The sequence below is a fragment of the Heliangelus exortis genome, chromosome 23 (genome assembly GCF_036169615.1).
Source record: "Heliangelus exortis chromosome 23, bHelExo1.hap1, whole genome shotgun sequence".
Taxonomy (NCBI): Eukaryota; Metazoa; Chordata; class Aves; order Apodiformes; family Trochilidae; genus Heliangelus; species Heliangelus exortis.
The window spans coordinates 5,084,029-5,108,687 of NC_092444.1; the positions used below are offsets into that span (position 1 = coordinate 5,084,029).

The window sequence follows — 24,659 nt, forward strand, 5'->3', positions numbered from 1 at the left end:
TCTTGCTGTGGGGCAGGGGTAGGAATCTCGTGTTCTTCTCCCACACCTTTCCACACCCCAGCTGGCCCATGGGTGCCTTTGCCCGAATCCTAGGACACCTCAAACTCCCAGCTGTGGCACCTGAGGTAGTGACTGCAGCCTGGGGAGGTGCTGCCGCAGCTTCATTTAATGAACTCTGTGTAACCAAAGAAAGGACAAAATCCGCAGTTCGGGGCAGTCCCAGGGGCAGATGCTGCCGCCGCCCCGCGTGGGGATGGAGGCGGCCGTTCCGCTGGAGGAGCAGATGGCCGTTCCGCAGCGGGTTTCGGGGACACAGGCCCGGATCAGCCCGCAGGACCCGCCGTTTCACCGCTCACCCAGCCCGGTTCCGTCTCCGTCCCCGCCGGTACCGGCGCAGGCTCCGTGCGCGGCCCCTCGCAGGGGGCGTGGCCTCCGCGCCATCAGCCCATGGGCGGGGGGCGGGGCTTTCCGCATCAGCCAATGGGCGCCCTCCGCCTCCCCCCAGCCCCGCCCCTCCCGCGCGGCTGAGGGCGGCGGGCAGAGGCCGAGCCCCGGGAGACGGCAGCGCCCGCAGCTCCCTCAGCGCCGCAGCGATGGCTCAGTGAGTGCGGGCACCGGGAGCCGGGTGGCACCGTCAGCGGGAGGGGGTTCGGCATGGGTTCGGCATGGGCTCCTGAGGGGGTGGGGGCAGCGCCGGAACCGGTTGGTGGCGGTGTGAGAAGCGGGGCTTGCCCCCCCGCCCCCGCTGCCGGGAGAGGCCTTGCAGAGCCTGAGCGCTGAGGGGGCTGAGGGAGCCTCTCTGGTCTCTGCTTAAAGGGTTTTCTGCAAAACGAAGTTTGTCGGGGGGATGGGGTGGTGGGTGGGGGAGGTGGGGGGTTCGGTCCGGTGCCGCCTGGGCACTGTGTGTCTGGAAAGGAGAAGGAAGGCGAGGACGGGGCCCTCTTGCCGCCGGAGCGGGTTGGTTTGTCCCGGTTCCGTGGCGGCTGAGGGAGCAGCAAGGAGGCTGAGCCGGGTTGCTGAGGCTTTTTGAACAAAATGTGGGAGCGATCAGTTCTGGAGTCACGGCTGTGGAGCGGGGAAGTGGCTCCTGACCCGAGGAACAGAAACAGGTTGGGTCTCTCTTGAAGGGGAATGGAGCAGCCGCTGCAGAATATTTCCTTTCATGCTTTTCCTTCGCTCACCCTAAGTCTGAGACAGTTCGAGTTGCTGAAGTAAAAAAATTTAAATGTGTAGCGTGGAGCTGTGATCTTGTAGTGCAGCATCTGTTAAATGTGGAGCTGTGACAGATCCCCCAGTGACAGATCAGAGCTGCTCACTTTGCTCCCAGCCTCCTCCATCGTTATAGACCTCTTGCTGTTCTCACCCAGCTGTGTCTCAGATGCTGGAAAGTAATTTTGGCAACTTTAAATATGCTATGGGTTCATCTGCTGGGCTGGCTGGGAGCCAGCAGGACCTCTGGGCTACAATGGCCAAGAGAACCACTCAGAACCAGTGCTACAGCATTTGTTAGAATGGGGTGGGCTGGCCTAGCAGGTGACAGAATGAGAAGAGCCTGACCCCGGGTATGGGTGCTCCTGCCAGATGACTGCAAATGAGACTTACTTGGCATTTTTGTTCTTCCCCACCCCAGAGCTGACATTGCTTTGATTGGACTGGCCGTGATGGGTCAAAACCTTATTTTGAACATGGATGATCATGGCTTTGTGGTAAGCAAAGGACAGCATTGTTCAGACTCACTAGCACTTGGAACTGAAGCTGAGCATTTTGTGGTTTTGTGTTGGGTTGTTTTTTTTTTTCTTGTGACGATTTAATGGGTGTTGTTTCCTCCTTTTAGTTATAACTTCAGCTGCCCTTTGTCCTGTTGCCAGAGAGAACCAGCAGTGCATGCCTGTACTTAGCTGGCCACCTGATGTGTTAGTTAGGTGTAATTTCTTTTTTTTTTCCCTCAAGTTTGCTTTGGGCTTGGTCATTAACTGCACATTGCCTCAGCAGTTGCAAAGAGGTGCTACAGTTTCACCCCTGTGCTGTGTCTTGAGGGAAGGTGGAAGTGGGAGAGCAGGTGATGTTGCACTTGCTTATATAAATTGTAGTCTGAGTTAAAGTAACTTTTCCATTGGCAGCTTTGCTTGATGTGTTTTCTTCTCCCCCCAGGTTTGTGCTTTTAACAGGACGGTTTCCAAAGTGGATGACTTTCTGGCCAATGAGGCCAAAGGTACCAAAGTGATTGGTGCTCACAGTCTGGAGGAAATGGTCTCGAAGCTGAAGAAGCCCCGGCGCATCATCTTGCTGGTGAAGGCTGGAAGTGCAGTGGATGACTTCATCAATAAGTTGGTGAGGCAAACATTCCTTTTACCTCTGACTTTCTGCTGTCTTTTGGAGAAGGTGCCTCTGCAAGACCTCACTTGTTCATCATTAATGATTCGAATGCGTGAAAAAAAGCAAAATGTTGATTTCTTTTTGACAGGTGCCCTTGCTGGAGACTGGAGACATCATCATTGATGGTGGGAATTCTGAGTATAGAGATACCACGGTAAGCCTGTTTTCTGCCCAAAGGGGAAGAATAAAATACATAGGATTCTGTCTCCTCTGATCACCAGAGTAGGCAGTCAATAGAATGTATTCACCCTTCTGCTCAGGGAAAGCCAAACTGAGTTATCTCTGGGAAACTCCATCATGCAGCCTATTAAAAACCAATTGTTGCAGTAATTAAGGGCTGTTCTGTGAGTATATTTCTATGGAAGTTGCCCAAATGATCATAGAATATATTTATTTACATCTTTTAAAGAGTGAAGGTCTTTAGGAAATTTTGTGTTACGATCCTGAAGACTTTTCAGGGAGATTTGAAAATGTAAGGATATTTATAGGTTTGTTTTTATATTGCAATCCTACATGACCACAGGAAAATCCAGTTAGGCAGTACTGCTGGCTTGGCTGTCAGATGATTTCTCTGCTGTTTTCATTACAGATTTAAAAAATAGAACACTACAAACAAACACACACAAACCCCACAGAAAACCAACTGCTTTTGATCAGGCTGTAACTATAGAAGATACTTCAGCACATCTGGGAAGCTGACATGAAAATGCTGCACACTTCTGAATCTTATTAGGAGGGCCTGGTATTAGTCTGCCTGCTTTGGCATCCTCATCCTGGATCAGTGAGCTGGCCAGGGCAGAGCAAAAAGCAGGTGCTAAGCAAGGGGTGTTACATAGGGAGCTTGTAGCTCCCCTGAGGAATCTCAGCCTGTGCTTCTTTCCCTCTCAGAGGGAATTAGTGCCCCTTATAGATGTCTGTGTACTGCACAGTGAGCTCAGCAGCTCCACCTTGGGCTTAATCTGCTTCCCCCACCTGGCTGCACACTTTTGCAAAGCTCTGTGTTAAAGCAACAGGAAGTTTCCTCACATTCACTTTGATGTGTGCACAGGCTTTCTCAAAAGTTGTCTTCAGGCATGTACAGAACAGAATTCAAAAGCTATTTTTCATTCTGGGTTTCTAACCTCTGTTTGCCAGGCTCTGGCACTGGGGGAAAGAAATTAAATAAAGCTGCTCTGCTCTTTGTTCCAGAGACGCTGCAAGGAGCTGCAGGAAAAGGGCATCTTGTTTGTTGGGAGCGGCGTTAGTGGTGGGGAGGAGGGTGCCAGATATGGCCCTTCACTCATGCCAGGAGGAGCCAAAGAAGCCTGGTGAGCATGGGATGCTTTATTCTTCTTTAGAATGGTCTGCAACAATTGTCTTCTATTCACACTGAGGGCTGAGGGAGAGAGGGAGGAGGGAGGGAGGAGGGCGTGGGTGTGGAGAGAACAAGATATTTTGCCATCTGGCTTCCTCAAGGCTCTGGATTTCTCAACCTAGCTGGGGTCACAGGGCAGTGCTGAGCTTTAATGGCAGGCAGAAAAAGAGCATTTTTTTTCTCCCAGCAATCGACAGGCAGAAGTAGTACCAACAGAAATCTGAAGGGAGAAATGTGTATGGAGGGAGAAAAACATTTTGCTTAAGTTTCTTAGAAGTACCTGTTTATGATTTTTCTTCTGTGGCACTTAGATTTTTCTTCTGTGGCACATGGTTAACAAGCTGTTAACCATGAAACAGGCAGCAGCAAACACCCCTGCAGTCCCACACAGTATAAAAGGAGGCTTCAGTACATGTTTGTACAAATTATTCAATAAGTTTTCAAGTTTCTGCCTTGCTGCCCTGCTGTTCTGTACTCAGTGTAAATCGCTGTCTGTCAAGTATATCAAGGCTTTATCCCTGCTTTCTGTAAATGTAGAAAGAAAAGGTGTGCCCAGACTTTACCAAGGCTTTAGTATCTCTTAAGTCCTCATCTTTTGTGTTAATTATACCAGTATCAGCCTGTTCAGATTGGATGGTAGAAAGCCAGAAACAATGTAACAGTGATTTTCTTCCTGATCACCTGCAGCCCATGTGCCACTCACGCTCCTTTATCAGCAGTCACTGCAGGTTGCTCTGAACTTGTCTTTCTGGCATGCTGTGTGTTAGCCATGCAATTTACTACATGTGACAGTGGAAAAGCTCCTGATGACTGCAATAATGCAGATAATTAAATCCTGACTTGCATTTCTGGAGTTTCTTCCCTCCTTCCTTCTTCTCTAGATGACCCTGGATTTTTCTTGGGGCTGTGGAACAGAGTGGGATTTTGTTTCAGCTGCAGCCTGTACTGTAACCTGACTCTTCCCCCCAGTTGTAAAACAGAGAATACTTGGGCTCCTTTAGGGACATGAAACTTCTCTGCACAATGCAGTAAGCATGACATGGGTGGTCTCTATTCCTTACAAACAGTGTTCTGGGGAAAACATGTTCTTTGGCATTGCTGTGTGGTGGGTTATCAACCTGCCAGCATGCCCCAAGCTGCCTTCTGGCAGGTTACAGAAGGATGCATCATAGCAGTGGCTTTTTTTCTTGTGGTGTCTCTGTCCTTTGCCCCTCTGCTGAGCCATATTGTTTCTCCCCACAGGCCCCACATCAAGACCATATTTCAAAGCATTGCTGCTAAAGTGGGATCTGGGGAACCTTGTTGTGACTGGGTAAATATTTGATACCAAACCTTAACCTGTGGTTAGAGCCTTGCTTAGGGAGTTTGGTTGCTGAAGTTCATGCTGAAGTTATTCTCAGTAAACCCAGTGACATCAATGGGTTGATTTTCTGGCTGACTGCATTAAATTAAAATCTACCACTTCCTGTAACTTATCCCATACAATGGGATAGATGGTGGGTCATGTACTGTGGGAGCTGAATGGATCTGTGACCCTCAGTGTGTTCAGTTAGTCCTGCAAATCCTTCCTTCTTTCCTTCCTCCAGGCAGAAAGAAACCCTGGGCAGGTGTTAAACACTGCAAGTGGTGACAGTGCTGCTGTTAATGGCATTTTTTGTTGTTTCCTGGCAGGTAGGAGATGAGGGGGCTGGACACTTTGTGAAGATGGTGCACAATGGGATTGAATATGGAGATATGCAGCTGATCTGTGAGGCCTATCACCTGATGAAAGATGTGCTGAGCATGGAGCATGATGAGATGTCAGAGGTGATCTCTTGTTTTTTGTGCCTTGCCTTCTTGAGCCATGGTGGGCTTGGGGAGAGCTGCTGTATGTGCACAAAGCTGATTTTTCTGACATGCCTTCTGCCAGGGGCAGTGCACAATGTTCCTCAGCATCAAATGAGGCAGGGAGCAGGAAGCACACACACCTGAAGTTTTATAAAAGGTGTCTGGACTCTCCCATTCTGCAGTTGAGTTCTCTCCACCTACTTGTGTAGAGATATGGCTTATCTTGCCTAAGAAAAGCTGATAGAACATTGGTATAATCAAGCAGACAAATCTTGCAACAACCTTACAGAAACAAGTCAGCAGTTCTGTGTCCTGCCTTCAGTGCATCATGGTATATTTGTGTGTATAATATGCACATATATATTTATACACACACACACACACACACTCTTTCTCTTCCAGGTATTTCAGGAATGGAATAAGACAGAGTTGGACTCTTTCCTGATTGAAATCACAGCCAATATTCTCAAATTCAAAGACAGTGATGGCACTTACCTCCTCCCAAAGATCAAGGACAGTGCAGGACAAAAAGGCACAGGGAAGTGGACAGCCATTTCTGCCCTGGAGTATGGAGTCCCTGTCACACTCATAGGTAACTGATTCACTGATCTGGCCTCATCTTTCCTGCCTGCATGTGCCCCATCACAGTCAGGAGCATCCTGTAACACAGGGAGCTCAGGAATGAGCCCACATTAGGGCTTGGTTGGAACAAGAGGCTTTTCTAGGTGTAGCTGCTGCAGTCTCTTCACCCTTGGGAACTACCATAGTTTATGGTATTTGCTGGGCCTTTAGAAAATTGGTTTTTTTTTAATATATATATTTTTAAATTTTTTTTCTGTATTTATAATTTCAATATGTTTTCATATTTTAAAATTTTATATAGTTAACTTTTGTCTTGAAAATTTAGAAACATCCTTGGCTTGTTTCTCAACTGTCAGTAGTACTGTTACCATGTCTTTGTCACTCAGGGCTGGTGGTGACTTGGTGACAGGTGAATGTAAGTGCAAGAAGTGTCATGTTAGACTGATACAATGTTCCTCTCTGTAATCATCCACCTTATCTGCTACTCCAAATTCTATCATAGCCTTAAAAAGGTTTAAAAAAGGAGTTGACCACAGCTTGATAAATACTTAGACTTCTCTGAAAGCATAAAAATTCTTTTTCAGATACCTACCTCAGTCTTCTGTTCCTGTGTTTCAGTTAACTCAGCTGAACAGGGACACAAGGGCTGGGCTGCATCATGGGTTGAGGAGCTCAGGCAGATTTCCCTGGGAAGAGCAGCAGCCTGCTGCCCTGGGATGGTGGCTGCTGGTTTTCCACCACAGCAGCTGATTGTGGCATTTTTTTTATTCACACTGGACTGCCACTGTTTTTTGTTTTGTGGTTATAAGGCTGCTGATCCAAAGCCAAACTTAAGATGATGGAAATGTGTTTTGTAATTGCTTTGAATTATATCCCTGGAGTATGAGAGTTTACTGCTTGCATATGTACCTAACAGTCTAACCTGACCTCTGGTGGAATTGTGACACAGGAGTTGTAATACTTCTGCAGCACAATAAATAAATTGACTCAGCAGGTTCTTTGCTCTCAGATTGGTTTTCATTTTCATGCTTTCTCTGTCTCTGTTTTCCTTTGCCATGGGTGGTCAAGTCCTGTTGTATTCAAAGATAGGAAAATCTTTGTTCAGCAGGCTACAAGCAAGTGCTGTTAATGTGCTCCTGCCTGAGGTTCTTACAAAGATCAGGGGTGGAGGAGACACTCCCTGATGAGTCCCTTGCAGTGCCAGGGTAGTTCTGTTAGGTAAGGAGTTGAGAGGGAAGTATGTGCAATAGCCCTTGTGCAAATGTGGCTCTGTGTGTGGTTTTACTGTGTAAGCATGACTTGCAGACTCCTGCCTGTAAAAGCAGAGTCATGCTACTCCTGCTTTTTCCTGATTCCACCCCCTCTTCTCCTCCCCAGAGTAGAAGGAAGTTTTTGCAGAAATGGAAAGGAGCCAATTCTGATTTTGATACACTGTTAATCCTGCTGCTGGTAGGATCCAGAATCTTGTGAAAACATTACTCATTCATTTTCTTTTTGGTTGGTTCAGTTGCTGTGAGGGTTTTTTGGGTTTTGGGTTTGTTTGGTTTTGGATTTTCGTTTGTTTTTTGTTGCTTTGCTTTGGTTTTTTTTAATTAAAAACTCACTTAAAAGGTGGCAGAGAAGTTCCCTATGAAGACTATAATAATAAACTTGATTACTTTCCTTCTATCAGAGCCTGGAAAGGAAACTTTAATTTTTTTATAATTTAACAATAGTTACAAATAAGTACTACTTAAAACAGTATGATTAGGAATTAATTGAGCCAGATCAAGAGATTGGCATTTAAGCTTTCTTTTTAGGTCCTGAAGATACTGCTTGGCTAACTCCTGAGCCCTGGCAAATGACATTTAGTAACCAGCTTAGTGTGGTTATAAAACTTTCTTAGGGGCTTCTGAATACTCATGTTCTGTGTCTTTCAGATTTATAAAGCTTATTTCCTCTGACAAGTTAACCTGCTGATTTATTCTTGATTTTAATTGCTCTTTTTTTCATATGTGTATTTGGAAGGACATTAGTTAATGTGAGTTGGAACTTATGCAACATTTTTTCATCTACAAAACATGAATCAATAATTAGTGAAGCCTTCAGGCTTGCCTGTCACTAGTCTGAGGTGCAGCACTGTCTGTATTTTATAGTTAGGAACAAATTTTAAAGGCTATTATTAAAACTAAAAGCTGGTGAAGGTTCCTGAGGAGAAATTTTCACACGGATGACTTGTGGCTTTTTTTTTTTTTTTTCTCTTTATAATTTGAAAGCTGTGTCAGTCAATATTTACCCAATGGTTATGCTGACTGGCAGTTTGGTTCTCAGCAATGCTGCTGAAACAATTAATTTATACACCTCTATTCCTGTGTTTTACCATGCCTGGGGCTCAGCATTCAGTGCTGCTCTCATTGTGTGCTTGAGGACAACTATCTCAGACCTCAGCAGCGACGCTGAACTCTCTCATTTCCCACCCTTTTCTGCTGTACTTCCAGGTGAAGCTGTGTTTGCACGATGCTTGTCTTCCCTCAAGGATGAGAGGATACAGGCCAGTAAGCTGCTGAAGGGGCCTAAATCCACTCAGTTTGGTGGGAACAAGAAAGCCTTTCTGGAGGACATTCGCCAGGTGAGTCACTGTGCTGGCCTGAGTGCCAAATTAAAGCTGGATGTCAAAGCAGGTTCAGCCCCTGCTCTTGTGTTTACATTTCATGGCTTTTAAGTCCTGCTTTCAGCTTGTCCCATTGGGCATTTTCCCAGTGGGGTCTGTTATGCATAATGTGACCAGTTCCTTTCCTCACCAAAGAACAGTCCTGGAGGAGTTTGAGTCCAAGGCACAGTGGGAAGTGATAACGAGCTGGGATGCAAAGGTCATAATTCATGCACAGGACCTTTTTCACCACTCATCACTATTATCTTTGTAATAGGGATAATAGCTCTTGATCTCTGTTGAGACCAAACTTTCCAGCAACTGGAAAGAATATTTTGGTTCCCAGATAGCTGGAATGTGGCTACTGTACTCAACCCTGATGAGGACTAAATAAAGTATGTACACTGTAATTCTCATTCAGCTTTGTGGGACTTCACCTGGGTGTGAATTTGTTTCTTTAGGCCCTGTATGCTTCCAAGATTATCTCCTATGCTCAAGGCTTCATGCTGCTGAGACAAGCAGCAAAAGAATTTGGCTGGACACTGAATTATGGTGGCATTGCACTGATGTGGAGGGGAGGCTGCATCATCAGGAGGTAATTAAAATAAGGAGGTAATTTAATTGCTGGGGAGAGAAGAGCAGGCAATTTGGTTTATGCAGTGCTAGACTGACAAGCCCAGTGTCATGGATTTCTTGGAAAATCCATGGAGTTAATTTGTTGATAAGATACTGAAAGGCTGTTTTTATGGATGGCACTAAGGTTACCAGATTCAGCCAATTTTCTGGTGTTTTAGCTGCTGCAGATTTTCTTCAGTCTTCTTTTTGTTTGTATCTTTCTCATTGATCAGAATCTGAGTTTGGCTGAGCTCAATTTTGGCACTTTTTAAGTTCTAGATTCTGGGCTTTCTGTTGAAAGGTGTGAAATTTTATTCTTGGTTTACATGTGTTCTGCCCAGTGTGTTCCTGGGGAAAATCAAAGATGCTTTTGATCGAAACCCTGATCTGCAGAACTTGCTGTTGGATGATTTCTTTAAGACAGCTGTTGAAAACTGTCAGGTGAGTTTCCAAGGAAAGGAGCATAATAACAATAGTTCCCAGTTGCTCAGCTTCTTTCCCAAGAATTACACAATGTGTTTATGTGTTCACAAATGTGTTTAAACTGAAAAATTAAAAGGTAGACAACATTCTTGATCCCCAAAATCTTTAAACAATCCTTTAGCTCTTTGGGACTGTGTATGTGTATAGGAATCCATCACCTAGGGCTTCAAGGCACAGTTCTTGTGTGGAACATCCCAGCCTTGCAGGATCAGGACAGAAAATAAGCTACACAGTTGGAGCTGATTGAAATTTAACAAGAAAGAGCTACTAGCGCAGAGCTACTAAGATGATTAAGGGAGTGGAACATCTCCCTTATGAGGAAAGGCTGAGGGAGCTGGGTCTCTTTAGTTTGGAGAAAAGGAGACTGAGGGGTGACCTCATCAATGTTTTCAAATATGTAAGGGGTGAGTGTCAGGGAGATGGAGTTAGGCTTTTCTCAGTGGTGACCAGTGATAGGACAAGGGGTAATGGGTGTAAATTGGAGCATAGGAGGTTCAAGTTGAATATCAGAAAAAATTTTTTTACTGTAAGGGTGACAGAGCCCTGGAACAGGCTGCCCAGGGGGGTTGTGGAGTCTCCTTCACTGGAGACATTCAAAACCCACCTGGACACGTTCCTAGGGGATGTACTCTAGGGGGCCCTGCTCTGGCAGGGGGGGTTGGACTAGATGATCTTTCCAGGTCCCTTCCAACCCCTAGGATTCTATGATTGATTCTATGATAAGAAAGCTACTGTGATAAGGCAGGATCTACTGAGGTCCAAATTGAAATTTTGCCAGACATTGGGGTTGGTGAACTATCCTTGGAAAAAATGCCTACATATGCCTCTTGTCTCTGTTTCATTCAGGAAGTTGGAGAATGTTAGTTATAAATGAAGAAAAAAAGGGTGTTGATATAAATCAGCATCCAGCAAGTGATGAACCAAGGTCTTGTGTAATGCTGCAAAGTGTGTTTGTACTAACAGCCTATAGAAAAAGCAGGGGCAGAGAAACATACAGTCCTGGTTGTGCCATGGTTTTTTTGGTACAAGCCAAACTTCTCCTTGAAACTTATGTTTTCCATTTTACTGAGGAAAAATGAGGAGCCTTAGGCAGGAATCCAGCAATTCAGAACCACAATGTCAGGAAAAAATGTCTACACTGTGTGAACATTCTCATCACTGTGTCTTGTGCCTGCTGTGCACTGGGATTTCAGCTGTGCAGGGTATAAAGCTCTGTTCTATTTCCACTGTTTGCAGTGGCACCAAAGAACAGAGTTGCAGCCCTGCCATTCAGTAGACCTAGGACTGTCCAAACATTGTCCTGATTTGGACAGAGTTGACAGGCAAAACTAAAGCCAGATTATCTGATCAGCAAAGAAGTAATATATTATCATTAATAATTCTTTTAACTAAGGCTGAATATTCCATGCAGGCTGCTAAATGACAGGCACAGCTGAACTGAGGATTATGCACACATCTCTTTGAAGTATTGGGTTGACCTCTTACACCCCTGAGCAGGCTTTGTGCTTGATGAGAGGTCCTGAAAGTGCCTCAGTGTTTGCTCAGTGTCTTCCCCACTGTGTTCATGCTTTTGGGATGCACTGTGTGTCTGTGAAGGTACCAACATCCTTGCTGGAGGCTGTGGTTTGATTGTGTGGAATTTGCCATGATTTTGGATTAACCTTGTCTATATAAAATCAGGAATCTACTGCTGCATTTGCTCAGAGTTGGTCATTAGATTTCATATAACATGAGGCTGCACATGCTGGTGTAGTAGAATAGCTCATATGCCTGCATTTATCTATGACCAAGCACTGATAAGTTTCATTCTGTTTTGTTTGGGTTTTTTTTAATCTCTTTTCCTCTCTCCCAGGACTCCTGGCGACGTGTGATCAGTACTGGAGTACAGACTGGGATCCCTATGCCCTGCTTCACTACAGCACTTTCTTTTTATGATGGATACAGGCATGAAGTACTGCCAGCTAACCTGATTCAGGTAGGTGCCTGTAACAGCATAGGAAATCTTCTGACCTCTGAAATATCACCATTGGTTATTTAAGTACTGGTCTAAAGGCCATGGTGGCCGTATGTCCTGATCACTCCAGCAATAAAGGCATTTATTGCCTAATGTAATTCTGTTAACCCTAAAAATACTGTGAGATATCTGGGTAAGGAACACCAGAGGTATTGGTTTGACAGTGCCCAGCATCTATTATTATTCCATCATCAAAACAAGGGTAGTGATACATTTAAATTAAAATGCTTTATAAAGAATTAAGTATCTTTTATCTAAGGAATGAAGAATTGAGTAGCTTTGAGCCTTTGGATGTGTGTACTTGTATTTTAGATTAGGACCTAGCAGAAATAATATACTTGTCTTTCTACAGAACTTTTAGTTGCTGGATATTAGTACATTACAGTGATTTTGCTAATAATGAAAAAAGAACTTGGAAGGTTACAATACTGGAGTCTGATCTTATTTGTAGCATTCCTATAGTCCAGTTTATGTTGGTGCAACTTCTACCACTGATATTCCTGTGTCTGTTGTGTGTGTGTGTTCTTATTCTAGGCCCAACGTGATTATTTTGGTGCACATACATACGAGTTGCTATTGAAGCCAGGTGTGTTTATCCATACTAACTGGACAGGCCATGGGGGAAATGTGTCCTCTTCTGCCTATAATGTCTAAGGAAATAATTCCTCTCGAGGCCCAGATACTGTAGTTCTCAGATACTCTACCTAGAATATCACTTTTTACTGTACTGTGCTAGAACTTGTGTTTGGACACTTTTGTAATAACTTGTGGGTATATTTCATATACAAATATATCAATAGATATATAAGACAGCTAAATAAACTTACTTATAAACACACTGTAGTTTTTTCTTTCTGCTGCTCTTGGTCAAAACTGGCTGGAATGTCTTTGTGCAGTATTTAATAGAATACATTCTAAAATGATCATATTTTTATTGTATTATAGTGCATAAACTCATAGGGATCAAGATAAAGATGACTGCATTTCAATAACTGCTAATGTGGAGAGTGGCAGACAGCACAGTAATGCTATACAAGATCCCAGGGAGGTAAAGGCCTTTTTTTGGTTGTCATTGTTCATAACAGACAGTGATGTGGTCCTTAGAGGTTAATTTCTGGGTGTTCCTCTACACAGTTTTTCATGCTGTTTGTTTTCTAAGAATGGGTGGAGGGTGGGATAAATCATGGAGAAATTTGAATGCAGGTCAAATGTGTTGACTGATATTCCTGGCACCAAGCCATTCTCCCTTCAACTATTGTTCCCAGTTTTAAATTCTGGCATAAACTGCTGGCTGAGCTGTTTGATTTCACTATTTTCCCCATGTCTCCCTTTTTTTTTTTTTGCCTCCTCCTCCCATGGATAGCAAGGCAGGTAGCATGCAAATTTGGTATCTCTTCCTGCAATCCCACTGTCAGTCATCTTCAGGACTTCTGAAAATTGACCTGGTTGTCTGTATCTTTTTTTTTTTTCCCTCACAACCTTTGAAGTGTTAAGGTCTGTGCTGTGCACTGATTTTGTGTTAAATTTTTGCTCCATTAGTTTCTGCAGGTTACTTCCAATTTAATGCAACTTTTTGCAAATAGTGTTGTAAGATTTAGGGATTTCATGAAAGAAATGTGTCACAAATTGTAGGCAACAGTGGTAACAGGAGGGATGTGAACTTCTTGGTGGATTTGTCCCAGCATTTATGGATTTGGTGTTCCAGCAGAAGAAGTTTATCAGAAGCTGTGGTGGACAGCAGGGACAGTTCTGCAGTTTATTGTGTGCATAGGCGCTGTGTTTTGGAGTGGAATGGGATAATCCCACAAATCTGTTTTAGTGCTTGGTCTGATATTAGTGCTGACAAAATACCTGCTCTGTCAGGAATTCTGCTGTGCTGACAGCTCCTCAGGGTCAGCAATGCGTGCTCGGGGTTTATCTTGGGCTGTCCTCTCCTTGCACTGAACCGCGGAGGGATGAGGGAGGGATGGGACAGCAGCCGCTGCTGCTTTACACCTCTCGTGTTGCTGCTCCTTGCTCTCCGCCGTTCCTACGCGTTAATTCCCGAGGGGCGATCGTCAGTGGTCCTGCTGGGTCCAGAACCCTCGTGTACCGCGTTGGTACCGGATGGATGCTGGCAGCACCGCTTACAACCGGGCCATGCCCACAGCTACGGCTTGTGCCGGCGGCCCTGCGGGACATATTGCCTCGCCGGTATAAAACACCCCGAGCAGCGGCAGCAGCAGCAGCGAGGCGGGCGTGGGGCCGGGCCGGGCCGGTACCGCGTTCTGGGCTGCCCGGGCCGGTACCGCGGAGGGAGGGGCCCGGAGCTCCCGAGGGGCGGGGACTCACAAGATGGCGGCGGCGCAGCCCCGCCCCTCCGCGCCGGGCGGGAAACCCGTGAGGGCGGCTGAGGGAAGCGCCATGGCGGCGGAGGGCGAGGAGCGGCAGCTGCTGACACAGGTACGGGGGGTGGGCATCCCCTCCTCCTGACCGGCTCCGCGGCACCCAGAGCCACCGGGGAACGGCTCGGCCGGGACAAGATGGAGCCGCGGCGGGGCAGGGGGTGTGCGTGGTGTGGGGGCCCGCCGATGTTTTCAGGGTGGGGATGAGCTGGGCGGGAGCTGAGCTGTCGCTGCCTTGGATCCTTCCAGAGGCTGAAGGCTGCGGTGCACTACACGGCTGGCTGCCTGTGCCGGGAAGTGGCAGAAGACAAAAAGATGGAGTTCAGCAAACAAACCATTGCAGCGCTGTCAGAGATCACCTTCAGGCAGTGCGGTACAGGAGCTTGCATGTTGTCTGTTTGTTCAAGAGCAGCTGGTGGGAAACGATGCTTTTTATTTAAAAAAAAAAAAAAAAAAGCACTGGAACTAGGCATCACTGCTGAGTTGTTTCTTGCATTATTTTTCTAAAAGTACAAGAAATAGTGATTCTGTTTTTCAGTGCTGGAAAAAGCACTTAAGTTTACATGGAAATGCTGTGTAGGCCACCCGGCCGTGCAACAGAGTGGCACACAGCAAGTTGTGGTGGCTTCTCATCACTAACTTGGATAATTTGTATCTTTGTAGCAGCTAGAACTTCTGCCTCCTCCTACTCACTGTTTTAAAATACGTTGTATATTTGTGCTTTCTCCAGAGAACTTCGCAAAAGACCTTGAAATGTTTGCAAGGTAGGTACTGGAATGCTTGATTGTTACAAAAGCTTTCCTTTTTTTGTATTTCAGTTCCAGCAACTAGATAATTTTTAAAGTATGTCTTCTAAGTCAAGTTTTAAAGGGTTCTATTGGCTTATTAAATAGTGACTGTGAACTAGGAAATAGATATTTCCTTGTAGGTTCTTGGGAAGTTTGTTTATGTGGTACATGTGATTGGTTAATGATTGTATGGAATGGTCAGATGTATTGATACACAGCAGGACTGGATGGTTTGGGGTGACAAATGCTTATTGATGTGCTGTGGTTCATCTGGTTGCTCCAAGGACAGAGAATGTTTTAAGGAATCAAAACACAGTGACCTGCTGGCAAATACGAGAGAATGGAACAGTGTTACTTGAAGTTCTGGTTGCCAGATTCTACTATTTTACACAGAAGTGTGGGAATTTAGATGTGCAATCTTGTAAAATAGTTTTTTTGTGTGTTACAGTGGAAAAGATAGACATGTTGTGTTTACTGGAGTCCTTATTAAGCTTAGTGTTCTAATCCAGGTGCTGTAGGACCTCTTAGAACCAATCTTGGCAGACACATTAGGGAGTATTTTGTCTATGCAGGCATGCAAAACGAAGCACAGTCACCACAGATGATGTGAAGCTTCTGGCTAGAAGGAGCAATTCTTTGGTAAGATTCAGTGTATTTTCTGTCTCACAATATCTTAAATTAACTGGTTAGTTCCTAAGAGCATTTGAATGAAGGCTATAGATGATGAAAGAACTGTTGCTTCAGCTTAGACTGAGGGCTTCATGCAGGAATTAGTTGATATATCAGCCTTTTTATATCAGCTGATGGTCAGCCTTTTTGGAGTGTCTGTTGTTTGGTTGGTTTGGTTTTTTTTTTTTTGGTAATAACAATTTGCCCTGTTAGTTTCTTATGAATAAATGAAGTTCCTTGGTTGATGACTGATTAATTTATTGTCCTCAGCTGAAGTATATCACCCAGAAGAGTGAGGAGCTTGCATCAAGTAACATGGAACAAAAAGAGAGGAAGAAAAGGAAGTCCAGTGCAGCTAAGGAAGAGAGAACTTCTGGGGAACAAGAAGAGCTGTGATTGAAAATGAAGATTACAAAATGGCTATCAAGTAATGTCTCTCTGGTAATTTTCTCTTATTTTCCTAGGGGAACCCAAGTCAGCCTAGTACAGATCCCTCTAGCAAGCTAGCAACAGTAATGAATCTTTGGGTTTCTGGTGAACCTCATTAGTTGGACTTCTTGGTTCTCAAAATGAAAGGTCTTTCAGAATTCAGTAAAGCCAAAATGCCTTAATTTCTCACAAAAGTTATCTTACTATTATTAAAAATGCTTTAAATAAAAAGAGTTTAAATCAGAACATTCTCAACGCCCTCCATGCTGATACTTGGTTTCTCCAGTGACTGACTTCCTCCTTGCTTCCATTTTATACTTTGGCTTAGGTATTCTGAGTATTTTTTAATAGCCATCTCTCTCACTTGCCTTGACAATTAAAGGGTGTTTTGTTGTACCTGTGACACTGCCAGTGTCCAATCTTCACCTGGAATAACTTCTATTACATTTCTGAATGTCACTGCAGTAACCCAGGTCCGGGGTGGCCATCAGAAATGTATCGCCATTGCCCTCTGCTGGAATCACAGAGACCGACCGAATGTGGATTAAAAAGAAACATTCCAAGATCGAATATAGGAGACAAATGTATCCAAGTGGAATGAGAAGGCTGCCTAAGCTACTTTGTGGAAAAATTTTATGAAGCAGTAATATGCTTGTCAGGGATAGTCGAAATGCTGAAAAATGCAGCAAGAGAGGAAAGACTTAAAAAGTATTTCTCTTGCTGAGCCCTCACAAGAGAACAGATTGTGCCAGGTGGGAGTTCTGGTGCAGTATGAACATGCATCCTACCCCTATACTTTGGACATGTTAAATACAAAGTGCTTCTCTATTTATTTTCTTTTTCCTCTACCCTTAAGGTAAAACTGTACTTGGCACGTTCTTTAATCATAACCACTGGTGGGAATATCAGAACTAGTCCAACAGCAAGGAAAAAAGGTTTTAATGATATTAGAAATAAAAAAGACTTTAACAAATTTAAAAATAATCCAGTTAATAAAAAAGCATCATGATACTGGAGTAATGATTAGGAAAGCAATACAGACAGTCCAAATACAAGTTGTCTGCTCCACAGTCTTACAAAGCAAGGATTTCCACCTTTGCTGTGTTTTACAAGTTGGTCCATGAGGCAAAGGTTCCTTACAGAAAAGATATTGAAGTTTAAGGACTTTGAATTTATTTTAACCAATGCAACTAGCATGGGAACTCAAGTTCCCAGATCCCAGGCTGGAGCTCAAAGCCAGACAGCAGCTGGCTAACCCCTCATCCCTGTTCATTAACTGTGCCTCCAAGTGTCTTCCAGAGGTCTTTACAGTGGAAAGGATGGGAAGACAAAGCAAGCAAACTGCCTGGGGCTTCAGCAGTGAGATCCATCATTATCACATGGAAGCTTCTGGCTCCCAACCAGGTATTCAAAGCTGAACTCTTACATGCTGTGTTTAGCAATACTATTGTTCTAATAGACTGCAAAAAGTCAAAATCCCTTTGGTTACACATAATTTGAATCACCACAGGAGTTTAAACCTCATTGTCCAGAGTTTAGTCCTCTATAGCCAAACCCCAGCATGACCAGCAAAACTATGGTTCCCTGGATGTATCTTTGCTTGTATTGAATCTAATGCAGAAAACCCAACCAAAAAAAAACCTGCAGGCAGCACTAGGAGTCTTCTTTCTTGCGTTTTGAACTAGGGCAGTCTCCCCTGGGTACCATTTTCTTGCCCTTTGATGTGTTCCTCAGGGAATGTAAAGCCTGCACTTGTTCTAAACGCTTGGAGAGCTCCTGATTACAGGCTTGCTGCAGAGCTTCAGCCTTCTGCTTGTCCCATCCTAGAACTGAGGCCAGGATCTGTGTGTCTTCTTTCAAGACCAGCTGTAGAAAAACAGGTTTTTAACAGTCTTTTTTACTGATGCTTCTCCACCACTAGCCCCTCTACACATATTAACACCACCAGTAATGAGACACCTGTTTAATGCTGGCAGCTGGGTACTGAAGCTGTTCCCAACTTTCATCATCTGTCCCATGGAGGATTTACACCCACCTCTAGATCTTTACTGTTCAAGAAGAGCTCTGGAGAAGGTTTCTTTTTCAGAACAGCCCAGATGTCATCACTGAGCATCCCTCTGAATAATGCATCTGTACTCCTGGTGCCTGTGTCAACCACGTCCATCTCTTTTCTTGATACAGTCTTGGATCCTGAAAAGTAGCAGAATTTTTATAGCCCAGGATAAATAGAGGACAAAAAAGTGTCCTGGACTCCTTGGAGGAAAGGCTGAGGGAGCTGGGTCTCTTTAGTTTGGAGAAAAGGAGACTGAGAGGTGACCTCATCAATGTTTTCAAATATGTAAGGGGTGAGTGTCAGGGAGATGGAGTTAGGCTTTTCTCAGTGGTGACCAGTGATAGGACAAGGGGTAATGGGTGTAAATTGGAGCATAGGAGGTTCAAGTTGAATATCAGAAAAAATTTTTTTACTGTAAGGGTGACAGAGCCCTGGAACAGGCTGCCCAGGGGGGTTGTGGAGTCTCCTTCACTGGAGACATTCAAAACCCACCTGGACACGTTCCTAGGGGATGTACTCTAGGGGGCCCTGCTCTGGCAGGGGGGGTTGGACTAGATGATCTTTTGAGGTCCCTTCCAACCCCTAGGATTCTATGATTCTATGATGGTTTTTAGATTAATAAAAACAAGCATTCTATCTAGGTACATCCTCTAACTTAAGGAAATCATAATGTTAAGGATGAAATGTGGCACAGCAACAAGAAGACTCCTGACCATACCCAGTCAGAGAATTCTTACACTATGCCAGCTACTACACCCACCACATTAACAGCTGCTATGCGAGTGAATCACTCCAGTCTTTCACTCTGCCTCACTTATTGCACTCAGCTATTTCAGGCACCTCTGAAAATCTCCCTTTCCAGCCTCCCTACCTGCTGCTTTTTCGCTGTTTTCATTTTTGAAGGTCTCTAGGTAGAGCTTCAGGACCTGCCTTGATTGCCGCTCTTCCTCTCGTCTGTCCAGCACACGCTGCAGGGCATCCTGCAGTCCCTGCACTTTGGTTTCACTTTGGGCAAGTTCTTCTGCCAGCTCTGAACATGGCACATCAATAAGCACCTTAAAACAAGAAGAATGCTCCTGTTGCATGGACTGATGAGTAACTCCCTCCATTACACTGATTACAGCCTCCTGGGTGACAGAGCCTCCACGTGCATGAAACCCAGAGTGTTTCACAAGTTTTCTTGTCACAGCAAGTCAGCCCAGTTATGAGGCTGCAAGTGGCTCTCCACCAACCAGCACGATTCACCAAGAAGCCAGAAGGCATCCAGGAAGGTGTGGAACCATATGTACATTTTAAATCATGACAGGTCCTGACAATCACCCCGAAGAGTGCATGGAAATACCCAAAGCCAACAGCCTGGCCCTTGGGACACTCCATGAGGACAAGAGGTGGCTTTCACCATGCCTTGCCACATAACAAGGTGTTAAGCAGCCAGATACTCATAAATCTCCTCTGGAAAATGACAGCAGTTCTTGGAAGCCCTCTGGAGCAGACAGGTTTGGTGTGCTGCTCAACCTTCACCTTTGATGCATTACACAGGTGCCTGGTTTTAAGGAAGAAGCCCACCTCAGTTGCCATTGGGCCAAATCTTGATTTTTTTTGCCTTCCTGCTGTCAAGAGTTGGAAAGACATGCTGTGAGGGACAATCAGTCATTAAGACCACCCTCCCCGAGACACCCGGATTTCCCCTGAAGGAGAAATTTGCTTCTTAGCACCAAACAGCAGCAGCTGAATTAAGCTTGAGGTCTTGTTTACTTATTGTTCTCTCCCATCTACTGAGATAAACAGATGATGGGCAGGATAGGAACTAGAGATTTCCCCACTGTACCTGGAGGTCTTCTTCAGACATCAGGATGATACTGGACAGGTCATTCTTCAACTGTCTGGCCAGTTGCTTCCACTTCTCTGCAGCACTGTCCACTTCATCCAAGGGAAAGGAGGCTATTCCACTGTCTGACACAAGAGTCATTGGTTTTATGGGTCATTCCTGATCCACCTGAGACAGCCTAATTTTGGCAGATGTATTCCAAACACCCCTCCCCTTCCATACTCCCTTATCCACAGGGTACCTTTGCTTGTGCCAGACCAATACTCCTGATTAACCAGTGCCTCAAACTTGGTGTCAGATGGCAGACACAAAAAGTAATCTTCATCATCCACAATGGTGCCATCTTCTGCAAGAACTAAGGTGATGTGCTCCTTGGCCTTGTCAATAGCCAGAACGTCACCAGCTGAAGCACAGAAAAAATACTGAAATAACAGAAGTGACTTATGCTTTGTCCTTTTATTAGGCTCATGGCAAAAGGCAAGCAGCTCTCAGGGATTCAGGCAAGCGAGCAGGACCCGTCTCCTCCCAGCTCTGCACATCAGCCCTTTTTTTTGCCACATCCTCACGACTTTCCCCTCCAGGAACTACATTATTGATGCAAACCTTGACGCGGAAATGCGCATTTCAGCGAAGCCACTTCCAGACCTTTACCCCCACCCACCTCCTCTCCCTTCTCCCGGGGGGAAGCGTCACCCGGAGCCCCGCTCTCCTCCCGCTTCCAGCGCACGGACCGGACCCAACCCCACCACTTCCACCCGCGACACGGGGACCGAGGGGCTCAAACGGGCGGCAGACGGCCCCGTTCCGCCCCGCGGAGCCTCACCCTTGCGGCGCAGCTCCCGCAAGGAGGAGGCGGCCAGGCCGTACTGGTCCTTCCCGTCCCGCAGCAGACACCGCTTCGGTTCCGCCATGGCCGTGGGTCGGGAGGGGACGGGGCGGAGCCGGGCGGGGCGCGGTGGCGGCCGGGAGCCCGAGTTCTGCGGTTCATAACGGGCCGGAAAAGTGCGGGGGGCTCGGGGGGAAGGAGGATGGGGGGGTAAAGGCGGCTGAGAAATGTTCTGCTGTGCGATGTGTTCCCATCCCGCCCTCGGAGCGGCGCGGAGTGAGCAGCCCGCACACCGTCCTTGTTCAGTCATCTCCCTGGCTGCTGCCTTTCCTGCAGAACTTGTACGTTCAAGGAAAAAACCGCTATAAATAAGCCTAAAAAACAGCTTTTAGCGTTGTAAGGAATTTAATTACTTGTAAAACAAGAAATTGCGGCCCATGCACTTAGTTATATTCAAACAACCCGTTCCCTTACAAGTGTGCCGGTTGTGAAATTATAAACAGAACATTAGCGTTATATTAACATTATAAACGAGACTTGATGGTCTTAGAGGTCACTTCCATTCTTAATGAGTCTAGATCCGTCCCGGCGTGCAGCTCCCTTGGGATGGGAAGGCCTGGGGCTCCCAAGGGTTCCTCACCTGCTGCTCCTCCAAGCCCGGAGCTGTTTTTCCCTCTTAGCAGAGCGCTCTGAAAGGAACCCAGCAAGAGGGAACATCCAGGGTTGCTGGGATTGCAGATGGCCGCCTGGCTTTATCAGGCAAGGAAAACTTTCCTGTCAGGCAGGGCGGGACGGAGCAGCCCACGCCGTGTCCCAGCCCACGCCGTGTCCCAGCCCACGCAACCCGCCCAGCCCCTGGCTCCCGGCCGCAGAGGCCGGAAACTCACGACAGGAGTAACTCCCGCCGGCCTCATCGGTGTTTCGGCGTTCGACTCGTCCCGCCTGCGGCGCGAGCCGGTGGGGCCGCGCGGGACGGGAGCGGCGGTGAGGGCGTTCCATCGGTTCGCCGGGGATGGATTAGCCGGGCCTGGGAAGATGGCCTCCTCGGAGCAAGCGGAGCAGCCCAGCCAGGTAAACGGGGTCGGCGCTGTGCCCGCTCGGCCCGGGCAGGGGGCGGTGGGGCGGGATGGGGCGAGGCTGCCTTCTCCGGGACGGAGCGGGTGAGGGGAGGCCGCCGCGCCCCTGTTTTCCCTTTCCCTCCCTCCCTCCGCAGCCTCTCCCCGGGCAGTCTCTCTCACACCCGGCCGCTCCCCTCACGCTTTTCTCCCGCCCCCCCCCCCCCCCCCGCACACACACACGCATCCCCGCGCGCGCGGCCTGCCCGCCAACCGTCCCCCCGCGCGCCGCCAACCGCCGCCCCGCGCGCCGCCCCCACACCTGTCGTAACGGGCAGCGCTGAGGGGGCGGCTCGCGCTCCCCCCCTCACCCCGCCTGGTGGCCCTGTCCCCATCGTGTGGCTCTGTCCCCATCGTGTGGCTCTGTCCCCATCGTGTGGCCCTGTCTCCATCGTGTGGCCCTGTCCCCATCGTGTGGCTCTGTCCCCATCGTGTGGCCCTGTCCCCATCGTGGCCCTGTCCCCATCATGTGGCCCTGTCGCCGCCGACCTGGCGAGAGCACCGGCAGCGGAGAGCCGAGGGAGGGCCGAGCCCCTCAGGAGGCGGTGGCCGCTGGTGAGAGGCTCCCTGAGGTGCGCCCTGCGCTGCCTCTGTCCGGCCCGGCGGGGGGGGGGGGGGGGCTGCAGCCCGGGTGGGACCGGAGCGCTTCAATACTTTGCTGGGGAGGGCCCGGGCGCCCTGCTTCGTGTGTCCGGGTTTCACCTCATGTGCCCAGGAGCATCTCGGAGGTTCTCATCTCGGGGGAATTCGTTCTGAAGCTCGGTGTCCTGCCCTGTGTGACCCGGGCCGGCTTCTCTGGACAGCCGCAAGCATTTCTGACTGGAAGAGCTGTTCAGGCCAGGCCTCCAGACTGTAGATATGTTTTCAGTTTAGGGTCTGCATGTGAAACTCAATAAAGCACTTGAATAGGGGGAGAAAAAACCCAAAACAACAAACCAAAAAAGGACAGCCAGAGAAAAAGGAGGTAATTTATGTGTCATCTGGGTTTTGAAATAAGTTAGTTAGATAAAATGTTGTTTCTACCTTGCAACTGAGTGATCTTTGAACTAGCAGCACGAAAGGGTAAAGCAGTGATGTGCTGTAAGTATTGTCAAAACCTGAATGGGGAGAGTAAAAGAGAAATTTAAGTTCACTGGCTTGAGTGCATGCTCAAGGAACACACCAAATGCTTAAGATATGTTTTATCTGGGACTTGAAATGAATGGGGCAGCCAAAGGGAGAAATGGAAGTGTGATGTAGTTGTATGTAGTGTAGGTTTCTGCTCACTTGCACTGCCCTGATCCTGGGTAACCTGTGTTCCATTGCTGGCTCTTCCTATGTAAGGTTTAGTCTCATCTTGGCAGCACTCTTATCTTGCCACTGTCTCAGACAGACTCCTGAGTATGTGATACCAGTGGAATTTTGTAAAATCTTTTAGGTGGTTATAGAGGGCCCTCCTGCAGCCTGCAGGAGAGCAGAGGTCTGGCTGTTTCAGCATCAGGGAAGAAAACAGACAGAAGTCTGCCATCAACACACTTTCATGTGCAATCATTCAAATCTATCCAGATTTGACTAAATCAATGTAAACCTCTCTGTTTTTCCCTTTATTTTGGACATTGTTGAACTAGAAATTGTTAAAATAGAAATAAATTACATAAGATTTGTACTCTGACTAAGAAGAACAAATCTTCTGGACTGTAGAAGGCCAAGTTAACAAACTTAAAGTAGGCTTGCTGGTCAGTTTTGCATCTGCTGTGTGCTTTTGCTAGTTGTAGTTTGAGATATGGGCATTATAGTCCATTCCTGATGCTTAGAATGACTGCTTCCAGAATGAGGAAACCTGAAACTACCCCTGAGTGATCCAGAAGCCTTCTGTGCATTCTACAAGGCAGTTGACTAGAGGTGTCTGAAAAAAAAAATAAAAATCTGGTTAACTGGCAAATGTGTTTGCCTGAGAACCATTCAAGTTTTTTGAGTTTAGTTATGGTATCCTTCCATTGCACCCTTTTTTAAACATTTATTTAGTGTTGCTTTACCTCAAAAGAAGGTGGTAACTCTCCTCCTTCCCCTCCCTGTGTGCTTGTGCCAGGACAGGAGCGTTGTCCTGTCTGTCCTGCTGATGACAGACACCCCCATCCCCAGCATCTGGGGTGGGTCTTACGTGGGCTGTACCTTCCCTGGCCAGAACTCCAGCTGAGCAGTCTGCATTGCTCTTAAATTCTCTTGAGTTGGATGGGATTTGAGAGATTCTTGCAGCTTTGGCTGGAAAAGAGTGTAACAGGAATATATAGCACGGTAGATGGATTTGTAAGGGAACAATGATGAAATAAAACAAAACAGTGTCAATATTTTTATTAGTCTAGCAGAATGTAAATGCCAGTCCTCTTATGCAACAGTTGCAGTTTTGACACCTCTTATCAATATGGAGAAAAAGTTGTTCCTGTTGCACACTAAATGTGTAGATAGTTTAAAAAATATTTGCTTTCTACCACTGATGATGTTTTATTGCCCAATCATTGGACATGAGGCTATGAGTAGTAGCACTGCCTTGCATAACGTGTTTATGTTTGGGTCCTATCATGTTTCCTATTACAAATCTAGTTAGTTGAGATGCTGAAAAGGGAGTGTCAGATATCTTTTGGCTTATTATCTGTTTTTCTTAGTTTAATTTTCTCATTCTCATGAATTAATATATTGCCTCAAGCACT

At 46.4% G+C, this 24,659-nt stretch overlaps 4 protein-coding genes across 4 annotated transcripts in view; 3 read left to right on the forward strand and 1 right to left on the reverse strand.

The window, feature by feature from the left end:
• The first annotated feature begins 504 nt into the window (after nucleotides 1–504).
• PGD (phosphogluconate dehydrogenase) lies at nucleotides 505–12,716 on the forward strand. The gene is made up of 13 exons (XM_071767138.1): nucleotides 505–601; nucleotides 1,631–1,706; nucleotides 2,152–2,331; nucleotides 2,465–2,530; nucleotides 3,565–3,683; nucleotides 4,973–5,042; nucleotides 5,402–5,536; nucleotides 5,960–6,149; nucleotides 8,617–8,747; nucleotides 9,230–9,363; nucleotides 9,725–9,824; nucleotides 11,719–11,841; nucleotides 12,415–12,716. The coding sequence occupies exons 1-13, from the start codon at nucleotides 594–596 to the stop codon at nucleotides 12,532–12,534; spliced, it is 1,452 nt and encodes a 483-aa protein (XP_071623239.1). The 5' UTR covers nucleotides 505–593; the 3' UTR covers nucleotides 12,535–12,716.
• A 494-nt stretch (nucleotides 12,717–13,210) lies between these two features.
• On the forward strand, nucleotides 13,211–16,396 carry CENPS (centromere protein S). Its single transcript, XM_071767148.1, is given in 6 exon segments — nucleotides 13,211–14,322; nucleotides 14,514–14,637; nucleotides 14,995–15,028; nucleotides 15,625–15,691; nucleotides 15,992–16,106; nucleotides 16,109–16,396. Coding segments are annotated over 6 exon segments (492 nt in total). The 5' UTR covers nucleotides 13,211–14,214; the 3' UTR covers nucleotides 16,153–16,396.
• A 679-nt stretch (nucleotides 16,397–17,075) lies between these two features.
• Nucleotides 17,076–21,182, reverse strand: DFFA (DNA fragmentation factor subunit alpha). The gene is made up of 6 exons (XM_071767140.1): nucleotides 20,855–21,182; nucleotides 20,273–20,434; nucleotides 20,032–20,156; nucleotides 19,075–19,258; nucleotides 18,186–18,340; nucleotides 17,076–18,016 (listed from the first exon to the last, which is right to left on the reverse strand). The coding sequence occupies exons 1-6, from the start codon at nucleotides 21,165–21,167 to the stop codon at nucleotides 17,804–17,806; spliced, it is 1,152 nt and encodes a 383-aa protein (XP_071623241.1). The 5' UTR covers nucleotides 21,168–21,182; the 3' UTR covers nucleotides 17,076–17,803.
• A 528-nt stretch (nucleotides 21,183–21,710) lies between these two features.
• The window catches only part of PEX14 (peroxisomal biogenesis factor 14), a 70,238-nt gene continuing 67,289 nt past the window's right edge, over nucleotides 21,711–24,659 (forward strand). Inside the window, exon 1 of the mRNA XM_071767141.1 lies at nucleotides 21,711–21,928. Coding sequence (XP_071623242.1) covers nucleotides 21,893–21,928 — 36 coding nt within the window. The 5' untranslated portion in view covers nucleotides 21,711–21,892. The remainder of the gene's footprint in view (nucleotides 21,929–24,659) is intronic.

Coding starts and splice junctions, on each gene's coding strand:
- DFFA (XM_071767140.1), bottom strand. CDS start 21,167: ATGACTGAACAAGGACGGTGTGCGGGCTGCTCACTCCGCGCCGCTCCG. Junction 20,157..20,272: donor TTGGTCTGGCACAAGCAAAG/GTACCCTGTGGA, acceptor CTCTTGTGTCAG/ACAGTGGAATAGCCTCCTTT. Junction 18,017..18,185: donor TGAACAGTAAAGATCTAGAG/GTGGGTGTAAAT, acceptor GTTTTTCTACAG/CTGGTCTTGAAAGAAGACAC.
- PGD (XM_071767138.1), top strand. Junction 2,332..2,464: donor ATGACTTCATCAATAAGTTG/GTGAGGCAAACA, acceptor TCTTTTTGACAG/GTGCCCTTGCTGGAGACTGG. Junction 5,537..5,959: donor AGCATGATGAGATGTCAGAG/GTGATCTCTTGT, acceptor TTTCTCTTCCAG/GTATTTCAGGAATGGAATAA.